This window comes from Esox lucius, chromosome 16, assembly GCF_011004845.1.
Source record: "Esox lucius isolate fEsoLuc1 chromosome 16, fEsoLuc1.pri, whole genome shotgun sequence".
Taxonomy (NCBI): Eukaryota; Metazoa; Chordata; class Actinopteri; order Esociformes; family Esocidae; genus Esox; species Esox lucius.
Genome location: NC_047584.1, coordinates 20,428,915 through 20,453,370, shown reverse-complemented (window position 1 = coordinate 20,453,370; position 24,456 = coordinate 20,428,915). Strand labels below are relative to the sequence as shown.

The window sequence follows — 24,456 nt, the reverse complement described above, 5'->3', positions numbered from 1 at the left end:
ATTATGAATTTTAATGTTTTTTCCAATGAAAATGATCCGGGTTGTGAGTCATTGGATAGATGGTATTGTCTTTTAGCACTAACGCTGATGAAACTGTCAAATCTTTAAGATTTGTAGCTAAAAGCTGAATTGCATTATACCCATACGGAAATCTAATATATGACCATATTCATTAAAAGACTTAACATACAGCTCTGGAAGAAATTATAAGACCACTGCATCTTTTTCTTTCCTTTCCAAAAATGTTGAAATGGAAAGTTCTGAGTGAGGAACAAATGCGTTCAATTTGCAGTGATTTCTTAATTGTTCCTCAAAGCCTTCCTTTTCGGCTTTTCTGGAAAGGAAAGAAAAATGTGCAGTGGTCTCTTAATTTTTTCTCCGGGGCTGTATATTACCTTCATTTACATTTCCCTATGGGTACATTCTGGACATACAGCACGCACATGAAGAATACATGATAATAGTGCAACGCTTCTTGTGGTAGTGAGTGATTTCTGTGCATGTGATAGATGAGATTCAGGGAGGGTGGTAGTGAGGTAAAGAATGAAGGTGTGGCCCTATGCGTCTCTAGTCAAAGAGCTATTCCTTTGGGAAGCCATTCAGACACAACTCTACCTGCAACTACATCCTAGTAAGTAGGCATATTCTATTTCTGAACAATGCCTTATTTTTAAACTTTAATAGTATCTTTTTTATTTGATTATCACCTCAGGTCTTTCATCATACACATGATCTAAACTTAAGTTTACCTTAAATGTTTATATTCACCTAAAATCACCTGCAATAATTTCCAGGACTTTTCAACTAGTTTTTAAAAATATAAATCTGTCAATGTTTACAGGTTTTTACATAAAAAAATGAAATGCAAAAAGGGATAAAATGTGTTTCCATGGAATTATACAGTGCACAGATACCAACCTGATCGGTTCCATGCAGTAGTGTTCCACATCCTCACAGATAGCAAATCCCTCAACCCGTCAGACTGGTTAGATCAGCTGTGACTTACCCTGTGACACAAAACAGATGGCGATATGTTGACAACGACAACTGTATGCACCATTTCAGCAAAGGGAAAAGATAACATTTGTAAATAATAATGGATTTATTTTTTTCAGGGTATCCATCTATAATATTAAGATGTGGGGTCAAAACCAAGGTAATTGTTTGCTCACCTGAACTATATATTGAATTGGTCAGTACGACTACTACAATTGATACTGCACTGTAAATGCACTTAATTTGGTTGATATTCCATATCTATCTTTGTGCAGGAAACCAGTATCCCAGGAACCCCAGCGAAGGTCAACAGCCTGGACCAGGGGGATACCCAGGACATCAGTCTGGACCAGGGGGATACCCAGGACAACAGCCTGGACCAGGGGGATACCCTGGACAACAGCCTGGACCTGGGGGATACCCAGGACAACAGCCTGGACCAGGAGGATACCCAGGACAACAGCCTGGACCTGGGGGATACCCAGGACAACAGCCTGGACCAGGGGGATACCCAGGACAACAGCCTGGACCTGGGGGATACCCAGGACAACAGCCTGGACCAGGGGGATACCCAGGACAACAGCCTGGACCAGGGGGGTACCCAGTTCCAGGACAACAGCCAATGCCAGGGGGATACCCAGGGCCAGAGGGATATCCCCCTGGAACCATCCATCCCCCTCCCTACCAGCCTTATCCAGGGCAGGATCATGGTCATCATCATGGTCATCATCATGGTCATCATCATGGTCATCACGAGGATGGAGGCCGCGGACGTGGCCGCGGACATCGCGGAGGGCATGATCGTGGGCGCGGCCGTGGGCGTGGGCGTGGAGGCAGGCATCGTCACCCTCATGGTCATTGCCATAATGGTTGTCACAAGAAAGGGAGGCAGAGTCGTGGGGTAGGAGACAATACAAGATCTATAAAATCTCATAAAACTGTTTGAAGGTGATACTGTACATAGTAACAATTTCCTTTTCTCTGTTTTCTGTTTGTTTGTCCGTCATGCAGCATTCAAGCAGCTCGTGCAGCAGCGACTCTGACTAAAGCCTTGCAGTCAGAGGGACATAACATCTGCCCTCTGATCAGCCCTAACAGACATGGGCTTCTCTGTCCTTCAGTACTATGCTCTCTTAGCACCATAACCGCTCCCAAAACCACATACCTAATATGTGTACTCAACAAAGGAATATCCCAACTCGCTTAAACTACATGTTTTTTTTGTAACAGTACTGTCAGTGAATATTGAATTGAATAAAATGATACCCAAAGGAGAATTACTTTTTTTTTGTATAAACATATTATTCAAAAAACTCTTCAATCAATGTGTAGATCATTTTTACAAGCCAGTGAGTCACATTGTATATGCGTTTTGATATTCCATTTGTTTTGAGACTGGGGAATACAGATACAGAAATGGGTGTTTATGTAACTGTCTTATAGTATTTAATCATTTGAACCATGCCTACTTTCCTAATTAGCTCAGGTATGCCTAAACATCTAACTTGGTGCGTGCAAATTTTTGCCCAGTAGAGAGCAGTGTAGTAAAACCTAACCAGTAAACGCATCTACAGTTTATTTGATGGTACATACCCACTCCATTGACGCTAACCTAAGTAACCAATCAGGATACACGGCTGCATTCAAGGAAGCGCAAACTGGCCGATCGGTTTCGTCTCAAGCTGCTCAGAAAATACAAGCAATGTCAAAACATATTTTGAGTAATACGATCAGGTAGGACAAAGACAGCAAACTTTTTTCTTTTATCAGTACAGTACCCACTACGTTGTGGTAAAGTTACTGAAGGTGAACTTCAGAGTTTGAGAAGACTGTTACATTGCAAACCAATTAACTCTGCCAAATGGGTACACAAAAGTGTTTGCTGACTGAATCACAGACGTTACAGAATATAGAATTTGTATAGAAAACGACTACAGTGCACGATCCACTGATCAGTGGGTCATCTTTTGGCGTTGCATTCAGGACACTACGTCTTCCAAACGCAGATAATGTCTTCCTTCCAAAAATCGATGCATGGCAGCAAAATTAAACAAAGTTCAGCCTCACATTTTATACTGACAACCACTAAACTATGATGTAAAGGTGACAAGTATGTCCAAATGTACAGTGTTGATAGTTTTCTTTGTTTTTTTGTAATTTTCACACATTTCTTGTTATTCACTATAGGTTAAGGTCCCTCTGCAGATTGCAAATACTACAAGGACAGATGGTAAGCACTTGGAATAGATTGAGCTAGGCAATTGCTCTTTGAGACAATTGGCTACACTGACTATGCAAGCCCAAGTGTTGTAATACACTCCACTGGAATGACAGGAGAGAGGTCATCGTGCATGTTGAACTATACCTACAGAGGTTTTTGCTCTCACCTTGTATTTGATTGATTAATTAGGTCACTAATTATTTAGTTTCTACCCTCACCTGGTTGTTTAGGTCTGGACTGGGAACCAATTTATAACAACCAAAAACCCGCGGACACTGCCCTCTGTGGAACCGGTTTGACACCCCTGCCTTAATGCTTCAGCTTGTGTTTACATGGCTTTTCTTCTGTATTTGTATGTGTTTGGGACAGATGTCAAGTCAAGCTGGGACTGAGGTGCTTTTGGAGAAAGTGGGGAATGCTGGGGTGATCACCCTGAACCGCCCCAAAGCACTGAATGCCCTCAACGTGAACATGATCCGTCTCATGTACCCCCAGCTCAAGGTGAGAGGGTCACAGTGAGTTAACCCAGGCTACCTGCTACACCTGTTACCCTTGATGAGAACAGGCGTCAACGTCACTCCTTACTGCTGCGAGGAATGCCAATCTGTCGGAATGGTTTTAGCCAAGTTTATTCAGAGGTTTTAAAACCTGGCCTCAGGCCAAGGAAAGTGCTTAACACAAATACAGCATATTTCCAAAATAAGACAGGAGTGGGTTTCGTACATGGCCAGTATACTGTTGATGACAGCTGTATTTATGCACAATACAATGCAGAGTTGCACTAATCAACTGGTTGCCAAAAATATGGAATCTGGCTAATTATCCCCAGCCTCCAGCTGTTTCATTCATCCTCTTCTCCTCACTGTATAGATCATATTATTGTAAAAAAATATATGTATATCTCTATTTAAGTCTGTGCAATGTGTGTAAATCTGCAATGTGTGTAAGTCGCTTTGGATAAGATCAGCTAAATTCCCAAAATGTAAATGTGATGTATCGTAAGTACTTATGTACACCAGTCAGAGTTGACACCAACATGATGTACTCCAGAACCATTTTTAACCCATTGGATGTTTTGTTGTAGAAATGGGAGACGGACAAGGAGACTGATATTGTTATCATCAAAGGAGCTGGGGGGAAAGCCTTCTGTGCAGGTGGAGACATCAGAGGTAAACAAGACAAACTGTGTGTGTGTGTGTGTGTGTGTGTGTGTGTGTGTGTGTGTGTATTTTTTGCAACATGTTGTCATCTACATTTTCAAGCAACAATTTTGACTCAGTCTGAAGGATAATTTAGAATTTTGATATCTGTGCTTTTGCTGTGCCTTTTGTGATGTCATTTCCTTCTAGCTGTGACTGAAGCTGGGATGGTAGGAGATCCTCTTGCTAAGGACTTCTTCCGTGAAGAATACATCCTGAACAATACTATTGGTATGTGTCCTTGTCTTGCTTTTTCCATTATCTAGCTAAAGGGGCGAGTTCTGCAGCTGTTTGTTATAAAAAGTAGTTTTCGTAATGAATTTACAAGAACCCACAGTACTTTACGCATTCTCTGATGAGTGTGTGATGACGTTTTTCTTTGGATTACCTGTTTCCCTCCTTTTTGTGTGACAGTCACTTTTTCTACAGCACCTGTATTGATATACATTCTATTTGATCTTTAAAGGAACATATCAGAAACCATATGTGGCCCTGATTGATGGGATAACAATGGGAGGGGTGAGTATCTTTTTCATTATTTATTCCCTCCTCCAAATATATAGAATTCCGAACAATGGATATCATTTTTCAAGTAATTGCTGTGGTTCACATTTTGACCACCAGATGGCAACATTAGAGCATGAAAAGCATGATTTCCTGGGATCAGAGCAAGGGTGGATTGCTGTACTGGCAGTCATCTTGTCCTGCTAATCTCTCTCTTTTTGAGGAAAACAGCCAAATAAATACATGGATATGACCCTAATATGGTTTTCCAAAACTCAAGTAGTTTCCAGATAGCTAGTTGGCTGACTTCTGAACTGCTATGCACATTTGAATATGCTGTCATTTCCATATTATCATGTCCCTTTATGCGTGCAGAAATAGTAGCGTTAGTATGCAAAGCCTTTGAGTCATCAGCATTGACCCAGTTTCAGGTTCATATGAAAGAAGAGTGTTCCAAACACAAGGACAAGCTTTGGTGGACAACATTTTTGTACTTCATTCACATCATCATAGGTAAACTTACATTCCATTTAGGTGAAGGTGTCCATCGTGTTTGTCCTTTTGAATTGACACCTTTCACATCCTATACAGCCCCAGAGCTCCAACTGGCTCCCTTGATTCTTTAGTTAAAACAGAGGTGGGTTCTTATTGGTCGCAGTAAAAGGTGACGTAGGTCAGAGCCTGTTGCTGCCACTGCTCCCCCCCTATGCTTCTGTCACACTTCCTGGTAGGTCCCGTTTAGCTCAGTTGGTTGAGCGTAGAGCCTGCATCACACGGGTTGTGGGTTTATTTCCCACAGGGGGCCAGTATGCACTTGCAACAGTAAGTTGCTGTGGGTAAGAGTGTCTGATAAATATCGTAAATGGAAATGAATGGGAATCGATGCCTTGTTGTCATGCAGTTGTTTTGAAGAGAGGAAGCAGTGAGGGACTAGCTGTAGTTACTCTGACAGTAGCCATATCCTGAGCTACTCCCTTATACAGTCAATACAAACCTGAAGGAAAACCGTCATCTGTGATCTAGTAAGAATGTGAGGAAATGGTCTTTCTGCTACCAAGAAGCACTACAATCAAACCATTGTGGTTTTTGATGAGTGTCTCCCTGATACAGTGCCTTCAGAAAGTATTCAGACCCTTTCCTTTTCTCCAGATTTGGTTGCGTAATAGATTTCTACCCTGCCTGTCATTCAAAGTGATGTGAGTGATGGACAAGACATATGGTGACAGACCCACCCAATTGTCAGACTGTCAGCTGGGTCAGCTGGCCTGTTTTTTACCAGACTTTATGCACGTTTTGGGAGAGCACAGGACTTTTCTTTCAATCATTGATTGTCAATTGATTACAATACTGCCAACTTTGTGTCAATCAGCGTACAGTAATTGTGTGAATATACGATATTCATGGCAAGACTGGTCATTCACACACAGTATCTGAGATTTTGGGTGGGTTTAATACGTTTTATATTCTAAGTTTGGGTTTGGGTAAATTATGTGTCTGATCATCGAGATCTTTACAAAGTTAAACTGTTTGGTGATTGGTTAAATAACCAACTGAAGTCCATTGATTGTGAGCAGTTCAGTTTTAATTTTGCTAAGCAGAACTTGACATTTCTGTCACTAACCTTGTCCAATAGATTCATTTTGATTCTTAAAAAGGTAAAACATGGATATTTTGGAACAATTCTATGTTTTCTGACATGGGATCTTTGTGTCTGAAACAGTTGCATGAAATGGGGGAACACTGTACTTAAACAACTTTGTTGTCTAGGTGTTGATACACAGGCATTTAGCTAGACCTGCCACAATGTCTGCTATAATGTAACAAATACAATGTTAAAACTTGAAAAAGGAAATTCACTGTATAGTATATGTATGTATGTATGTGTTGTGCTCAAAAGTCTACATACCCTTGGAGAATTGGTAATATATGTACCATTTGTAAAGAAAACATGAGTGAGCAGGCAAAACACATGTCTTATTTCTTATGGGATTCACATTCAACTGTAGGTCATAACAGAATGGCACAAACATAAAACAAAACATGGCAACACATTAATTAATTTTTTATTACCCCTGTTCAAAATTCTGCATATCCTTAGTTCTTTATACTGTGTATTGCCCCCTTTAGCATCAATGACAGTATGCAGTATTTTGTAATAGTTGTCTATGAGGCTTTCAGATGGTATAGCTGCCCATTCGTCTTGGCAAAATGCCTCCAGGTCATGAAAAGTCGTTGATCGTCTTGCATGATCCGCACATTTGAGATCTCCCCAGAGTTGCTCGATGATATTAAGGTCAGAACACTGTGATGGCCACTCCAGAACCTTCACCCTTTTCTGCTGTAACCACTGGAGTGTCAACTTGGCCTTGTGCTTCAGGTCATTGTCGTACTGGAAAGTCAAAGAGCGTCTCATGCGTAGCTTTCGTGCAAAAGAATGCAAACTGTCTGCCAGTATTTTCTGATAACATGCTGCATTCATCTTGCCATCAGTTTTCAAATGATTCCCTGTGCCTTTAGAGCTCACACACCCCCAAAACATCAGTGAGTCACCACCATGCTTCACAGTGGGGATGGTATTCTGTTCACTATAGGCCTTGTTGACCCCTCTCCAAACATAGCGCTTATAGTTGTGACCATAAAGTTCTATTTTGGTCTCGCCACTCCAAATTATAGTGTGCCAGAGTGTCAAGGTGTTGTCGGGCATATTGTATTTTTTGTAGCATTGGCACAGTAAAGGCAAGTTGACCATGCAACTAATGTTTGTTCAAGTATCGTCATATTGTGCTCCCTGAAACAACCACACCGTCTTTTTCCAGAGCAGCCTGTATTTCTCCTGAGCTTACCTGTGGGGTTTTCTTTGTATCCCAAACAAATCTACCTGACCTTGGCTTCGTATCAGGATTTCCCTGAATTTTCCACTTCTTAATAAGTGTATGACAGTACTGACTGGCATTTGAAAGGCTTTGGATAACTTTTTATATCCTTTTACATCTTTTTAAAGTTCCATTACTTTGTTAAGCAGGTCTTTTGACAGTTCTTTTCAGCTCCCCATGGCTCAGTATCTAGCCTGCTCAGTGCATCCACATGAGGGCTAACAAACTCATTGACTATTTATAATTGCAATTTAAAAAGCCACAGGTGTGGGAAATTCACCTTTAATTGTCATTTTCACCTGTGTGTGTCACCTTATGTGTCTGTAACAAGGCTAAACATTCAAATGTAAACTTTTGATCAGGGTCATTTGGGTGATTTTTGTTATCATTATGATTTAAAAAGGAGCCAGATAACTATGTGATAATAAATGGCTTCATATGATCGTCATATTTTCAAAATCAATGCCAAACGTTCACAATTTCTGCCTGGGTATGCAAACTTATGAGCACAACTGTATATATAATATGGAGAGGCATCTTGTATACTGTCAGACCTACCTGTATTACTCACCAGAAGAGGTGATAGCCTTCTGCTTGCAATATCTGGTGTACTGACAAGTTTGAAAGTATGTTTTCCCTAAACCAACTTTATCACTATGGGTTACATTTATGCCAGACATTTGTTCTGTGTATTTCCACGTAGGGTTAGGGTGGTTGTCTACCGATAGACAACCCGGAAAAAGCATAAATTCGGTGGTTGCATGGGGAAAGCAGCAGTGTTTGGACGCCTTTTCACCCTGTCTAATCAGAACCATCACCCCTGAATAAGGGCTCGATTTATTGGTCGTTCAGGTTTATGTGTGTGCGCCTACATCCTGGTCTGTTCCTGTACTGCCTGTTAGCCTGATCAAACATGAGAGCTACTCTGCTATACAGCAGTTCTATGGAAATGGCAATTCACTGAGACTCAGATTATTTACTTTAAACAGTATGTCAAAGAAAAAAAAAAAAACTTCATTTTGAAGTTTATCATACCATCCAGCTCTATGTTCCATGACTACTTTTACCAGTTTACCCAGAAACATTTGCAAAAACACTTGAAATATGATGCAAATAACAAGTTTGGTAAACGTGCTCTCGATACTGTCATTGTGTAAGCAAACCACATCTACACTTCAAGTATTTTTTTTTGGTCATTTCCTATGTACATTTTTTGATCGAGGCATATGATTTGTTCAATGTTTAAATCAATGAATTTGTAGAGCATTAATTGTTACATGGAGAGGCAGACTGCCCTATACTTACGGTATAATAGCCCTGTGAACTCATGACACTTTCCAGCCACACAACTCGTTTCACTACACATCACCTGCCAATCACGCTGTCACATTGTGTGTTCATTGTGTAAATTGGATAGAACATGCATCTGGACATTGGTTTAATCAATCAAATTTATTTATAAAGCCCTTTTCAAAAGTGCTTTACAGAGACACCCGGCCTTAAACCCCAAGGAGCAAACAACAGTAGTGTTGAATTTCAGTGGCTAGGAAAAACTCCCTAAGAAGGTCGAATTTTAGGAAGAAACCTAGAGAGGACCCAGGCTCAGAGGGGTGACCAGTCCTCTTCTGGCTGTGCCGGGTGAGATATTAAGAGTCCAATTGGAATAATAAATACATTTCTCTGGGCTAAATCCAGAGTCTATTTGATTTTAGACTAGGTCAGAAGTATGACCAGGTGGACAAGGACAGGGACAGCAACGGGACCTCCAAACCAGGTATTCCGCAGGTGTGGACCAGGACCTCATCTCCTCCTAAAATGTAAAACTGGAGGAGACTGATAAAAGTTAGTAGTGCATTCCTCATATCCCCCAGCACAATAATATAGCAGCGTAACATTTCAGTTAGGATGTGGAGGGGTGCCTGGTGACTGCCAAACCTGATAGTCTATCAAATCAGGCACTCAGACCCCCCGAAACTCTAACCCTTGCATCTGGATGTTCTTTTAGCGAGTACAAAAACAAATCCCAGTACCAGATCAAGTTCATTAGGACACACTGGAAATTGTTTGGCCACAGAAAATTAGCTTTCTTTGATTCATTTGTCAATTTAATCTCTCCCTGTTTCATAATAGACACAGCCCACTGTTTGTGAAGTGGCATGTAACTGTTAAGATCACGAGCGACACACCTACCATGTTAAGCCTAGGCTGGTTTTCCTTGCTGTACTTGGCCCAGTGGTCTGTGCGCAAAGGTAGTGTGACCTTTCCCATAATTTGTATATAAAACCCCATAATTTTTAAGGATTATCATTATTCTAAGGAGTGAATTGGTTGTTCACAGTCCAAGTCAATGACTAAATTACATCCGATGCAAGTTGTTCTATAGCTATGTGGGGAAACATTTTTTGTATTGTAAGTCGCCTTTTAATAGTGCCACTAGTCCTTTAGTTGTGAATCAGTTAATGGTGTGATGTCCACTTCTAATGATGGTTCTTTACAGCTGATGCTCATTTTTAAGCAGGCTGTAACTATTTATAAAACATACAGGTGGCCTAAGCATACTTTGCTTTTTCTGAGATTTATTTGTATTGCTGTCAGAGATGGTCATCGTTAAACTGGATTTATGGTAGTAGTAGACAATTGCACAAACCACCCAGAGCTGTAATATTACTTGAAATGAATTAGTCATCTACCATTGATTAGATGAGAGATTGCAGTACCTGATATTTTTGCAGTGCTAACTCTTACTACTTAGTGGGGAGTAAGCTACTGGTAGCCTGCCTTGGATCGGTTGCCCCCTGGCCACAGTTTCTTATCCTTTCTACTTTCAGTCAAGTGAACAGAGGATGTACAGCTACAGGAAAGATGACCTCTGGCTGACTGTTGTGATGCATCATCAACTTGAATTGTCTTCCCCTGATAGATCGGTCTAGACATTGTTATTTCACACTCATGGGATGAAACACAGTGCATACTCAAAGCTTCACTAGGAAATGAAGTACTCTGCACAATTATTGTTTGGCCATCATACTAACAAGCCTCTGCAAAGGAGAGAGACATGCAAGTATGGACACACACAGCATTGTTATATTTGCTGCTGGCCTACTCCTGTAAGTTTGTACTTCTCAAACTCTGAAATTAAAGCCAGTCACACTATAAATCCATTTTAGGTCTTGCCTTATAGAGTCCGGCTGGATGTACAGTACACCACAATAAGTTCACCCAGCTCCCTCCCTAGATGGCAAAACATTTCTATATTTCTAATTATTAAGGAAGACCAGAGAAAACTGTTTGTGTTGCACAGGTCTTGGAGATTTGGCCATTCTTCCTGGTCTGTGTAACATCTAGGCTACGTACTTGCTGGAGAAAAGCCTTCTTGTTCGCTAATGTCTCTGTAATGCTGTCTGTGCCTGATGAAGAGAGTCGAGAGGCCTTTGGGTCATATTTCTTTTTATTTAGTCTCCTGCTGAAAGGACTGAACTTTGTGTTCAACTAAACTGAATGGTTCCTGGAATGGATAAATAATACCGCCTTAAAAGGAAACCAGTTCAACCTGTTTTGGATGAGCAGTGTTCTCTCCTGTGTCCTTCAGATGATGGGGATGCTGTTGTACACAATACTGGATTGGAATGATCTGATGAAAAATCCGGTTTTTTTTGTTGACTTCAAAGGGAATAGTTGGCAATTGTATCCTTCCTCTGTGGTGCTATTCTAGTGAGCAGTAAGTTACCAACTTGACCTTTGAAGTTTCCTTAGCTGAGAAGAAATGACCTAAAGTGGAAAAGAGTCAGTGATTTGTGGGAGGTGTTAATTTGTATCATTTTATTTTTTATTTGTTTTACAAAAAGGTGTGAAATAATGTTTCTGCAGTGTTATTAGCTACAGTATATTGATTAAAATGTCAGTTTTTCTTGTTGAAGCCATATAATGTGAAGAACAAAATGTATTTGATGTGGGCTATACAGTATATTATACTAGTCTTTTGACGGGTGTGTGTGTGTGTGTGGGTGGGTGGTCGGTCAGTGGTGGCACCTGTAGATCATAGTGTCCTGTTCTTTGATGGGATTGATTTCACCTTATGGAATGTTAAATGAAGTGCAAAATCTTTTATTCCAACCAGCAGTTCCCGTCTCCATAAAATGTGAGATATACAGCCCCACATTCCATCCTGATAAGGATTCTCTGTGAACCTTTGTGCAGGGAATCTGCTTTTCCACTCCCTCCTCCAGAGTCTACACTGACATGTCAATGGGTGGTATTTTCCATACTGGAGAAAAGACTGGTTATAGTTGGCTAGACAAACAACTCTTATTCCATCAATTTGCGATCTTAAATGGCGTTTTTATCTCTGGTGAACTGATCTGGGTGGAATGCCTCACCGAACCAAACAAAAAGCGAATAAGATTTGACAGACATCAACACACCCATCACTTTGCAAAAAAAGCGTTGACCTTCGGATTTGATCAAAATGTAATCAGAAGCTGATGTAATATGTTGAACACAAAATTCATAGAGCGGTCAAATAACTACAAGCTTGTGTTTGTCCTTGTATGTACTGTAAATCAGCCTTTAGGACGACAGGAATTATTTTATGGCCCAGGCCTTCAGCAAAATGAGATTTATTCAACTTGCTTCAAGGGTGGAGATTAGAATGTATTGGGAGGAGGCTGAAGTATTGACACCAACCATAACTCTAATCAATCACACCAACTGCTCTACACACCTGCGGAAAAAGACAGTCCCCAATCCCATCCATTGGGGACCAATGGCCCTCTGTTGACTTGACCTTACCTGACAAGGCTGCTTTGATCTACTAGTTATTGCAGTTATTCTTAACCATTTCTCATCTCTTTACTTCCTCAAATGAAGCATGTGTGGTCTGGAGTCGGGAGCTAAAACTGCTACACCATTCCGCCACAGCTTATTTATATATTTTATTAAGAAAGGCATCTTTTACTCCCATTGTCTTCAAAGTTTGGGTCGTGGCCCCTAGTAGGAATTGCTGTGGGGTTTCTGGGGAAAAAAAATATTGGAGACTACATGTACAAGAGGGATGAAAAAAAATTGGGTGGACAGAAATTCTTACAGAAGAAATTGGGGGACCCAGCCGAAAAGGTTTGAATGCCACTTCTCTGTGTATCCTAGTTTAGGTGGATAGGATTCACGGGGCCCATGCAGGGCCCACTGATCGTAATATTGACAATGTTATCTGTATGTGAGTGGGCCCAGGCATGTATCTATTCAGGGGCTCAGGATTCCTGGTGACAGTGCTGGTCATATGAGTGTCAATATGGTGATATTTACATCACATAAGTGCTACAAATTTCCCAGTATGCATCATTTCCTTTAGTCTCTGATAAGATGTTGTTTAGTCTGCATGACGGTTGGTCACACAACCTCTAGACTCACCCAAGGTGGTTGGAGTCGTCCACGTCAAATTATTGTTGTTCCTGTAAGCCTTTGTAGTTACTGAGGCGCTGTGGACACACGATGTGAGTACATCATCCATGCTGACCATGTGCTGTTGTGTTGAGCGCAAATCCACCCTAATTTATTAATCACCTTCAGCCTTAAAGTATCCACATAATGTAAAGACTGAGAGCTGTAAACAAAGTGATCGCTTTAGGAATCAGCTTGGGTTGACAGCACCATGTGGAAAAAAAGGCACTTTGCAAACATTTTCATTCAGATGGCTTTACATTTCTAGGGCCATTTTCAATCCAGTGCGGTAACTGGAGTTTACATGGAATGTTTATAGAACATTTTGATCGATTTGTGTTTTGAGCTGTAAGGAGCGAATATTCAGCCTCTGGTCTTTGATGGGAGGTGTTAATGTCAGTAAGAGAAAAGCCTTGTCTACGATGTCTAGTCAAATCATATCAGATTCTCCCCTGTAGCAAGCTGTCCTGACATTGGCGCTTGACTTTGGGAGTGCATGAGTGTGTGTGTGTGTGTGTGTGTGTGGGTGCGCATGTGTGGGTACGTGTATCCGAGTGATAGTCGAGACACACGTACTGTTTCCATGGCAACAATGCGTGTTGTGCTGCTATTGCAGGGATGCCCGGCCAGTTCCCCCGTCAACCAGCACCCATCTCCCTAATGTCATTACTGGAAACTTCTGCCCCAATGCATGGAAGGTCTGGTGAAACAATGCATTCAAACAGTAGCTAAATGAAAGTTGTGAGAAACTCACTGCAAGATGGGTAGTGGCTTAATTTATCAAGCAACCATCTCCAATGCAACAGTGCTGACCTAGTATCTAGTGCTCCCTGTCACTAATCGCTACATGGTAGTTTTAACAGCCTGATCAGACTCAAAACTGCACCAACACTAAGAACTGATGGGTCAATTGTGGTACAATGTTACAACCGTAGCTGGAAGAAGCTGCCAAGGGAAGTTATTTTCTGAACTTAAATACTTTATTTCAGTAGGCCACATCGACTAATGAGTGTTTTTTGTGACAGGCTTATGTACAAAGGAAGAGGTTATGATGGCAGGGGAAGAGGTTACCTTCCCCCTGATGTCCTGTGAGGCTTGTTTAACATCCACATCCATGCACCACACACAGGTCAAAGGGCAGCACTGCTCTGCCTCAGTCTGTGTTCATTGCATGTCCATCTCTTCACCATTTTCTTGCTTCCATGGATGTCTTCTTTCCATTTGTTCTTTCCATTTATCACCTATTTGTTCCTTTTCTTGCCTCTCTTCCTCTCTGCCCCAAGTCTTTATCTTCCCCGTTTACTCACACACAAACCCTCTTTCCTTTTCCCAGGGTGTGGGCCTATCGGTCCACGGCCGGTTTCGGGTGGCCACTGAGAAGACTTTATTTGCCATGCCGGAGACAGCAATCGGTAAGACAGAGTGCCGGCCACCGCCCCGGTCTTCCCCTGAGGGCCTTGTTTGGCTCATGTGATGGGGAGTGTGTAGCCTTGCTTGGCATAGTCGCGCCGGTGCATTAATAATGCAGTGACCAAGCAGACATCTGTGACGCAAGAAGAGCACGCTCTCACTCCCTCACTCTGTTTTACTCTCAATCCCTCACTCTGTTTTACTCTCACTCCCTCACTCTGTTTTACTCTCACTCCTTCACACACAACTGTTTCCTTCGCTGTTTCTCTTAAGTCCTCCTACCCAATGGCTTTGTATAGAATAATGTGACTTTTACACTTCTTTTTTTACATGTAGAAAATAAAATATGTATATTTTAATATCCCATACCATCATGCATCAAAAACATTTTTGTTAGATAACCGCTTTTGGGTTGAATAGATTAGTTAGAAAAGGTATAATACCAAAGTCCACAAATTGCCTTTGTCAGTCTTCATATTTTGAGGGTTTCTGTTTGCAGGAACCATACAAAAATACTTTTAAACTGGAAAATGACAGTAGAGTTAAGCTGCCTAAGCAGAAGGGATGCAGATGGTCCCCTGTCACCAAATGGGCCTCACCCACAGCGGAAGGTAGGATTCTATCCCAAGCAGCCCACTACAAATCAAACGACGTTAACATGCTTGAGGCCAGTCTCGCGCAGAGCCTCAGTATCAAGTCATTGGTCTCGGACCATCATTCATACCCACATGTGCTTTGCCAGGTGTGGGGTATGCCTAAGGCCTGTGCCACTGGGCATGATTTGACCCCTTACTCAGCTCCACCCAAACCCAAATCATTAAGGCCTATAGTGGATATATGCAGTGATTGTTGTCCTTACCGATCATAATACCGGCTCCCATCTTATGCTGTACGAAGACGAGCAGTACCATCATCAACAGAGGAGATTTAAGATTGTTTTTTTTTCTGGCAGGTTGTGGAATAGCCTGCAATTATTAACAGAGTGGTTTGCAGCGAAAGGCATGGTCTTGTGTATCAAGCCAGTCATAATTGACCATAAAGATTCATAATGGGGTCTGAAATGGACATCTATTATTGAAGAGCAACATCTTACGATCTCTCACCACATTGACGGGCACCTGGGAGTCAGACTTGTGCTGGAGGAAGATCTGGGTTTTTATGTCATGGTCCTCCACACTAGCATCAAATGTTTTTTACTAGATACAACCGACTTACTTTGGGCCCATTTCCACTATGTAATAAAAGAGTAAGAAAGAAACATCAAATGTAATAATAATCACAATAGTAATGGTGTTTCTACATAAGTACCAAGACTGTGTCTTTGAGGAGGTTTTAGTTCAGTTTACAACTGGTAGGGCTAATGACTAGGTAACAGGAGGGATTAGAAACTGGTAATAAGTCAACAACACTGATAATAAGTAGTAAATAAGTAACACAGTGGCCAAGCGCGCACACACACACACACACACACACACACACACACACACACACACACCACTTGCGTACAAATACACATCTTCAGGCACACAGCGTCTGTCTGTGTCTCTGTTACTCACACGCACAGTCTCTTGCGTGGTACACAGACGGGACCAGACAAGGCGCGTCCATATGCTGTGTGAGCTGGGTCTCAATTGTAAAACTTCTGTTTGTGTGTGCGCGTGTGTGTTTGTGCATGGTTGATTTAACTCATCGATTTCCTAGGAATAGAGCAGTGATTGTGAGTTATGTTTCTAAATGTAAAAGTATTGTACAGTTTCCAAGGTTTATTATTTGCCAGATGGACTACGACTCACTAATAGTTGCATGTTTTTCGTGAGACACAAATAGTGTGGGTTTGTTTTTTTACTCTGGGCATGTGCCCTGGTATTGGCAAGGCAGCGGAAAAAGTAGAACACAATGAAATTGCACAATCTGAGACCCATCTGTTGGAGGGTATTTGTGAGCACGTGCGTGACTTGTTCATGCGTGTGCATGACTGGACACCGCAAAACAGGCATATTGGCACGCAGAATGCTGTAATGTTATTAGTAGAGACAGTCTCAAACGGCAAGACTGAAACTTCAGCTGAAGCTGACTGACTAATCCTCTGTGGAGCTGCCTGGGTTTCTACCCTGCTGCTGGGCCACACAGCTCTGGCCCGGAGCCAAATGCTGCAGTGCACTTCTCTTTAGTCACTCTACCACAACATTAGAAAGGGCAAAGTTCATAGTTAAAGCTCAGGTTGATTGTGTTTTTTGCACCTCTCTTGCATTTGAATGTAAATGCCACAGGTATCATGACATACTCTTGGTATCTTTGTCAAATTATTTCAAAAGTTATGACAAGCGTGAACATTTAAGGCTTTATAGCCTCTGACAACGTTCTCTGTGACAGTGACTCGAACATGGTGTTTGCAATGCTAGGATAGTGGGTTCGATTCCTGGGACCACCGTGGAGTTTACTGGATCTTGCCCAATAAAATGGTGAACGTTTTCTGTTTAAACTCACTTCTCTTCCATGTTGAACACATTAATCTGTGATTTTTTTAATTTAAAGAGAGACAATTTCTTTAATTCAATGAGAGCCAATCACAGACAGAGACCAGTTTTACCGGGGTCTACACTTACACTACAGTTCAAAGGTTTGGGGTCACTTAGAAATGTCCTTGTTTTTCATGAAAACATATATGAAATAAGTTAGGAATAGTAAATATTGCAAAATTAGGAAATATAGTCATTGATGAAAAATAATAATGTTTAATTTGAATATTAATTGTGCCCTTCAAACTTTGTTTTTGTCAACAAATCCTCAATTTGCAGCAATTACAGCCTTGCAGATCTTTGGCATTCTGCTGATCAATTTGTAAGTAATCTGTAGAGATGTCACTCCATGCTTCCTGAAGCACCTCCCACCAGCAGGATTGGCTTGATGGGAAAATGGAGTGATAGCCTTCCTTCTTTAAGATCCCTTTTACCCTGTACAAATCTCTTCACGACCACCAAAGCACCCCCAGACCATCACATGCTTCTTTAATCATCATGACAGTTTTCAACTGTGCTAACTTAATTGCAAAAGGGTTTTCTAATGATCAATTAGGCTTTTAAAATGATAAACTTGGATTAGCAAATACAACGTGCCACTGACACACAGGAGTGATGGTTGTTGATAATGGCCTCTGTATGCCTACATAGATATTCCATAAAAATCAGCTGTTTCCAGCTACAAGTGTCATTTACAACATTAACAATGTCCACACTGTATTTCTGATCAATTTGATCTTACTTTAATAGATTAGAAAATTAGCTTTTCAGCTGAAAAAAAGGGCATTTCTAAGTGTTACCAAATGAATGGGGCTCTGTCTACACATTGTACATTCCATCCTTTCATTTTGCTTGGATGTCCCTCCCCCATCTTCCACCCTCAGCCCCTTAACCCTCTCCACGATGGGATTAAGAGATTGTGTTGGACCTTAACCCTCCAGGCCCCAGGCCCCAAAAGTACTCGTAATCTGGCATTTATGATATTACATTTTCAGCCCAGAATTGGGTCAGAAATTCTAATCTCCGAGCTCGCTCTGCACGTCCTCCCTCCCATTTTGTCATTCCATGGAATAACTGTACAAACATTTTGGAATCTTTCTCGTTACGTAATATCAGGGCATGGATACTCGCATCCTGCACAATTGAAATATTTCCTAAATGACGGATTATGGCAGTGATCTGATCAGTAATGTTTCATCCATTAGCCCCTTAACCCCTTACCCCAATTAAGCCTTAATTGGACATTTCTGGAAATTGTTTTTGTCTCTTGGCAATCTTCTGGTGGCCAACTATCAGCTTGTTTCAAGGGCTTGTCCATCTAGATAAGTATCTCATCTGAGAGCTAACACAACGTGTATAAAGAACTGTTTGCTAGTATTTTCCTTATATTCCATAGATGAGTGTGCTTTTTTCTCAGGGTTTCACAGCAAGCTCCAAGGAGAACACTGAGAAATAAGTTGATCAGTCTTTGTTACTTGCTTGTGTGAGATCTATGAATGTTGTGTAATGACATTTGCTCATTCCACACACACACATCTTGTGAAGTATCACCTGTTATTTAATAGTAGTATTTTCTTTTTTTATTATTCTTCAAACAAATATTAGATGTAACTAATTTTCAGTGCCAGATATAGCAATTATAATTTTATATCATTTTATGCTCATTTTTGCAGAGGTCCGATCATTCTGGAGAACACTATGTTTCACTTTGGATGTTTAATAATCTGATTTAAAGCACCGTGATTCATTTTGTTTTGATTTGGCAGGACTGTTCCCTGATGTGGGTGGTGGCTACTTCCTGCCAAGGCTGCAGGGCCAGCTGGGTCTCTTCCTGGCCCTAACGGGTTTCCGCCTCAAAGGACGTGATGTCCAGAAAGCAGGAGTTGCTAGCCACTTTGTGGAATCTCAGAAGGTAGTTCTGGGCAAGGGCAGGGGCTGGTGGGAGGTCAGGGCTTCAATGGGAAGCCAGGTGCTGAGTCCACTCTTGTTGATAGCTGTTGGGACTCTTATATACCCATTTAAATTTTTAAACTCAGGATGCATGATGCACACTTTTTATTGATTAATCTTTATTTCTGAAAGGTATTGCAAGAAAGCCTGCACTTCTGTTTCCATCAACCAACCTTGTGATGACAGGCTTAAAGAGTTTTAAACTTCTGCAGCTAACCCCACAAAATGAACGTAGTGGACAGCTCATGATTGAGTTAATAGGTGACGAGAGTTATCGGACTGGAGCTCTGATTTTATATTTTTATTAAAATCATTTAATTTCTCCACCTGTTTCAGCTATTGGTTTGGTGCTGAAATACTTAGTTTTTTTATAACTTACCGTATGTCATGTTGGAGCTCCAGTCCAATTCCATCGCCGTTATTGAGTTGAGTTTATTAGCCAGCTAAGATAAACAAATAACATTGTCAGATACAGTATGTTCTGGTTTTTAACTCAGGTCAAGTTCACCATTATTCAGTATGAAAGGGAAATTAACACATTACAAAACAATTACAGAAGTTAAATGGCTATATAACAGATGAATTCTGACAAGATATTTGAACTCTTTGAAAAAGGATCAGAAAATCATTGCCCAATTGTTTTTACAGGCAATGTACCATAATTCCTTGAATTGGGAATTAGTGTGATGATATTATCAGTAGGAACTAGAGTTCATGTAGGACTACATCCATGCATGGATGCAGTTCATGGACAGGAGAGCAGCAACGGGCAAAAACTCGATTTTACCTATGAGTAGCAGAAATCTCTATGACTAATTTAGAAAATGCGCTCAAACTGAGACTTCAAAGAGAGGAGTTTGAAGTCATGGTTAAATATCCTAATTTCTTCCCTAGATTGCAGCCCTTGAAAAGGAGCTGGTGGACTTAAAAGCACCATCCATTGAAGACATCGCCAGAGTTTTGGACTCCTATCAGAAAAAGGTCCATTACAAATTTGATTGGCTGTTACATTCGTCTCCATGTAGGTGTATCTGTCTGTTTCTTTATCAGTAGCAGTTGACTGACTGGTTATGTCACTTTCTTTATCAGTAGTGGCTGTTTGACCCAGGGCTGAAATTACACTACTCTGCCTTGTTTATTGTGCATTGTTGCGTCAGATACCTTTACCTGGCAGATTTATGTACCCTTTGTAAAACTGATAGTAGGGGCCTCAGTTGAATATTTCCACCACTGTGTTCCAGAAAGCAGAATTTCCCCTTTAATAAGCACCCTTCTTCCAAGCAATATAGCCCTTCATTTTACACCTTCCCCTAAATGTCCCAACAGAGGCTGAATTGTGTTGAGGAGTTAAGTGACTACACTTGAGAATTGTTACATCCTCAGTTACTATTGGACAGTCAGTTATTATTTACACCGTATTGTGGGTGTATCATCACCTTGGCCTGTGCGTTGGATTAGTGTGTTCAGGGAGAAGGTTTTTATAACACCTTTTGTTAACGTATAATATGAATATCTGTGGGAAATGCAGTAAACCAGTTTAAATGGATGTGAACACAACAATATACTGTAATGTTGGGCCATTGGCCTGAGATTTCTAACAGTGGGAAGTGCCAACAAGGAAATGCCAAAAAAAGGAAGTGTATGTGAGTGTTTAACTGGTAGTTTTGGGTTCTCTGTTTGCAGAGCAGTCTGGATGCTGAGAAGCCATTTGTCCTTGAGAAACACATAGATGTGATTGATAAGTAAGGCCTCTGAACTTTTGTCTCCCAAATTATTCTCCTAAGTATTTTATATAATATATTTGTACTTGCTCCTACAGCTCCTACTCCTAACACACATACACACACACACACACACACACACACCTACTGTACCAGGAGTGCCCTGTTACTGATGCTGGACATATTTAGTAAAATAGCACACTGGTGTGGCAGGTTTAGTTCCAACACTGATGACTTTCCTCAGATTATAACTGTGTCCATCTGTGCCAGAAGTAAAGCCTGTCTGGCCTAGAGGGCACTGGACCGTGGTGTGACCTAAACAGAGCCGAACATGTAAACAAGCCTGAGTCAAAGTGGGACAACTGTTATTAGCATTTGCTAGTCTGTAGTAGTCACAGCCCAACACAGTACAATGGCACACTGGATTCACCTAATCAAGGGCTAGACGGTTACACTGTAAAAATACAATTACTGCACTAACAATTTATTTTTTAGGGGAAACCTCATTTTCAGTCAATTTTTATTTTTCATGCATATGACTATCTTTCCCTTTTATCCACTGTACCAGACATTATCTAGCATGCACAGAGCTCATTCCTCTAGTAGTAGCTACACCGTGCTCATTCCTCTAGTAGTAGCTACACCGTGCTCATTCCTCTAGTATGAGCACCATGCAGCTACTACTGTAGTAGCTGGAGGAACAGCTGTAGCGAATCACTTTGAAATATTAATATATGGCTATGCTAGGTGACTAGCTTAGATGAGGGAAGCTGGGAAAAGGGCAGTTAGGAGTTAGAGAGGGAAGGGCTTTTTATTCCATGTGCAGCCACTAGCAACACAGTTAAATGTTTTTTGTGTTGTGTGTATTGTGAATACTGTATAACGGTCTGTCCAGGTGGTCATGGGTCTATTCAGTCATGTGTATTTGAATGTCTCACCCCTGTATTCCTGTGGCCCTCAGGCTATTTCAGTCCAGCAGTGTGGAGGGGATTGTATGCAACCTGAAGGCAGACGGCTCTCCATTCGCTCAGAAACAAGCTGAGGTAGGTCAGGCCTCAACCTTTGGCTAGCTGAGTGGAGCTGCTGTCTGACTGCCCCACATGGGGTTTGACATTTTTATTCGTTATTTTTCTAGCACTGACAGATTCTTCATTAAGTATGGGGTACATATTACCAGTGACTTGTGGTTGAATGTGCTAACTGTAGGACACAAAGTGTTTGTGAAAATCCATGAAATGTAATTGTTAAACAGTCCCCCACAAGGTATTGTTTTTATCACCCCACAAACTTTGCGGCCCTAATGAAGCAAGGAAAACAACCACTTCAAGGTCTCAGCTCGAGTGACATGCTACCAGCGCACACCATTTACTTGCTAGCCATTTCTCTCCGGTTACATATTGAGGAACTAAATATGTTGCTGTGTAGGAATGTTTGAAATGTTTGCTCTAAAACGCTAAACTTAGCACATGTATGAGTCTGTATGGATTTGAATCTAGCTAACTGTCATTTGACTCTCCCTCTCCAATATCTTTCCTGTCTTTTCTACACTTTTCTATCTGAAATACTTAAGCTGGGATGCTCTGTGAGTGATTGAGTGCGAAGAAGTGACATCACTCCACAATGCTGATCCTATATATACACAGTTGCTTTATTATAGATTGTGCCGTTACCTGGAAGACTTATGTAAAATATGTTTCTATAGAGTGATGATAATGAAGAATATCTACCTAGGCTACTAGGCATACTGCAAGGCCAGCTGAAAGTGCCATCTATATACTACTGACCTTTTCATCAGTGCAGGCTTTGTTTTTGAACTTAATGCGAAGAAGGTCATTGTGTGACAATAATATACGATACTATATCACCTCAAATAATTGCCAGTGGATTGAACCAAGTTCTGCTGGCATATAACATTCCTTGGTGTTTTTGTATTTGTGAAACTCAGACACTCGCCAAAATGTCTCCCATGTCACTGAAGATAACCTTCAAGCAGATTCAGGCTGGACGCACCATGACTTTGCAGGAGGTTTTGGTGATGGAGTACAGACTAAGTCAAGCCTGCATGGTGGTATGTTCAAGGCTATTAATACTACCTTCTCTTCCTGTCACATTTTCTCTTTTCTTAGCAATTTAAACTTATTTCATCTAAAGGTAATGTCATTTGTTGTTTGTTTTTTATTGGATTTCCACGATTAGCTATGTACTGCTCTCTTTATTATTTTTAAGAATGTATGTATGTGTATCATGAGATTTGATTCTAGTTTATTCTTTTACAGAAGGGCAGTGACTTCTATGAGGGTGTCAGGGCAGGTAAGGTGTTTGGTGGAAAAATGCACAAGCCGTTCTGACTTAAAGCCTTATTTCTGTACAGAAGTGTTCAGTACAAATGTTCTTGTATTTTTGTGTAGTTGTTGTAAGTGGTTTCTGGTTGAGTGCAATAATTTTGTTTTTTGTGTACACAGTCTTGGTTGACAAGGACCAAAGTCCCAAGTGGAACCCATCCACACTGGAGGAAGTCTCAGATAAGAGTGTGGAGGACTGCTTCTTGTCTCTGGAGGAGCATGACCTCAAGCTCTAATAGCGGCCCTAAAGATAAAAACACCACACCCTCCCACTTGGGAGGTTTTTCTTCTAGCAAGATTCTAGCAGGATTCATCAGATACCAGGTTCTCACTGGAATTTGACCTCATGACTCAATGGTTATACAGTTGGACAGGAGAGGAGGAAAGGGATATACAGTATAGATGTTGGTCTCAGACATCCTACAGTAGTCATTCAGTGTCCTCTCACAACAGCAGTATTGGAAAGAGCATTGTTGTTGGGGGGGGGGGGGGGGTAGAGACAGATTACCTCACCATTTAGTGCATTATAACATTACTGCTATAATGACTTTTAAATAAAATCAGCATGGATTCAAAGTGCAATATCTTTTGAGTGATCGTCCTTAAGATGATGACACATTAAATCTGTTCTCTTTGTATTAGATTTACTAATTTGTTGTTTTTTAGATTTGTGTTATCTAGCTAGCTGGATACAAAATGTGTAATGCTGAATACATTCTAGAACTATGGGTAAAGCAATTAGCTTGGCATTAGAAATCCTTTGCAAAAGTGAAAAATGAGTTACTTCAAACTGATTCTACATATATCAGTCAATATAAATAATGAAAATACATTTTTGAAAGTCAGTCTGGCGGCATACTAAATGGACCTTGTTATTTCCTAAGGGACATTTTTGCTGTTACAGTGGTAAAAACAGTAGGTAAATGGGTGGAGCTGCTAGGTAAGAAATTGTGTCCCTGTTTTAAGTGTTATCAGATGGTTATCATGGCACTTGTTGAGATACTGTCCTGTTTTGTTTCTGACTGTCTCTCCCATACATTTCCCAGCAATTCAATGCCTATACTGCCTGATTTCAACATCAGTAAAAAAAAAAAACTATATGCGGTGTGTGAGTACTATTATGTGATTTGACTGAATCCATCCCTCTTTCTTTACTTTTATTAAATCCCATTTGCATCACTCAAACCCTCAGCCAACAGTTTAGCACACTTACCAGCTGCCAGAGAGAAATGAGGCCAAATGAGCTAAATGACTCGCCACAAAGTTTGCCAAGTAAACAATGAAC

At 40.9% G+C, this 24,456-nt stretch overlaps 2 protein-coding genes across 2 annotated transcripts; both read left to right on the top strand.

The window, feature by feature from the left end:
- Positions 1-543: 543 nt before the first annotated feature.
- Positions 544-2,276, top strand: LOC105016198. The gene is made up of 4 exons (XM_029113471.1): positions 544-631; positions 1,116-1,156; positions 1,272-1,897; positions 2,008-2,276. Exons 1-4 carry the CDS (start codon positions 544-546, stop codon positions 2,201-2,203), a joined length of 951 nt encoding a protein of 316 aa, XP_028969304.1. The 3' UTR covers positions 2,204-2,276.
- A 354-nt stretch (positions 2,277-2,630) lies between these two features.
- On the top strand, positions 2,631-24,271 carry hibch (3-hydroxyisobutyryl-CoA hydrolase). The gene is made up of 14 exons (XM_010879815.4): positions 2,631-2,730; positions 3,184-3,226; positions 3,587-3,718; positions 4,302-4,386; positions 4,567-4,647; positions 4,883-4,935; positions 14,563-14,641; positions 18,925-19,070; positions 20,003-20,089; positions 20,792-20,850; positions 21,791-21,872; positions 22,775-22,897; positions 23,106-23,139; positions 23,292-24,271. Exons 1-14 carry the CDS (start codon positions 2,699-2,701, stop codon positions 23,405-23,407), a joined length of 1,152 nt encoding a protein of 383 aa, XP_010878117.2. The 5' UTR covers positions 2,631-2,698; the 3' UTR covers positions 23,408-24,271.
- Positions 24,272-24,456: the final 185 nt, after the last annotated feature.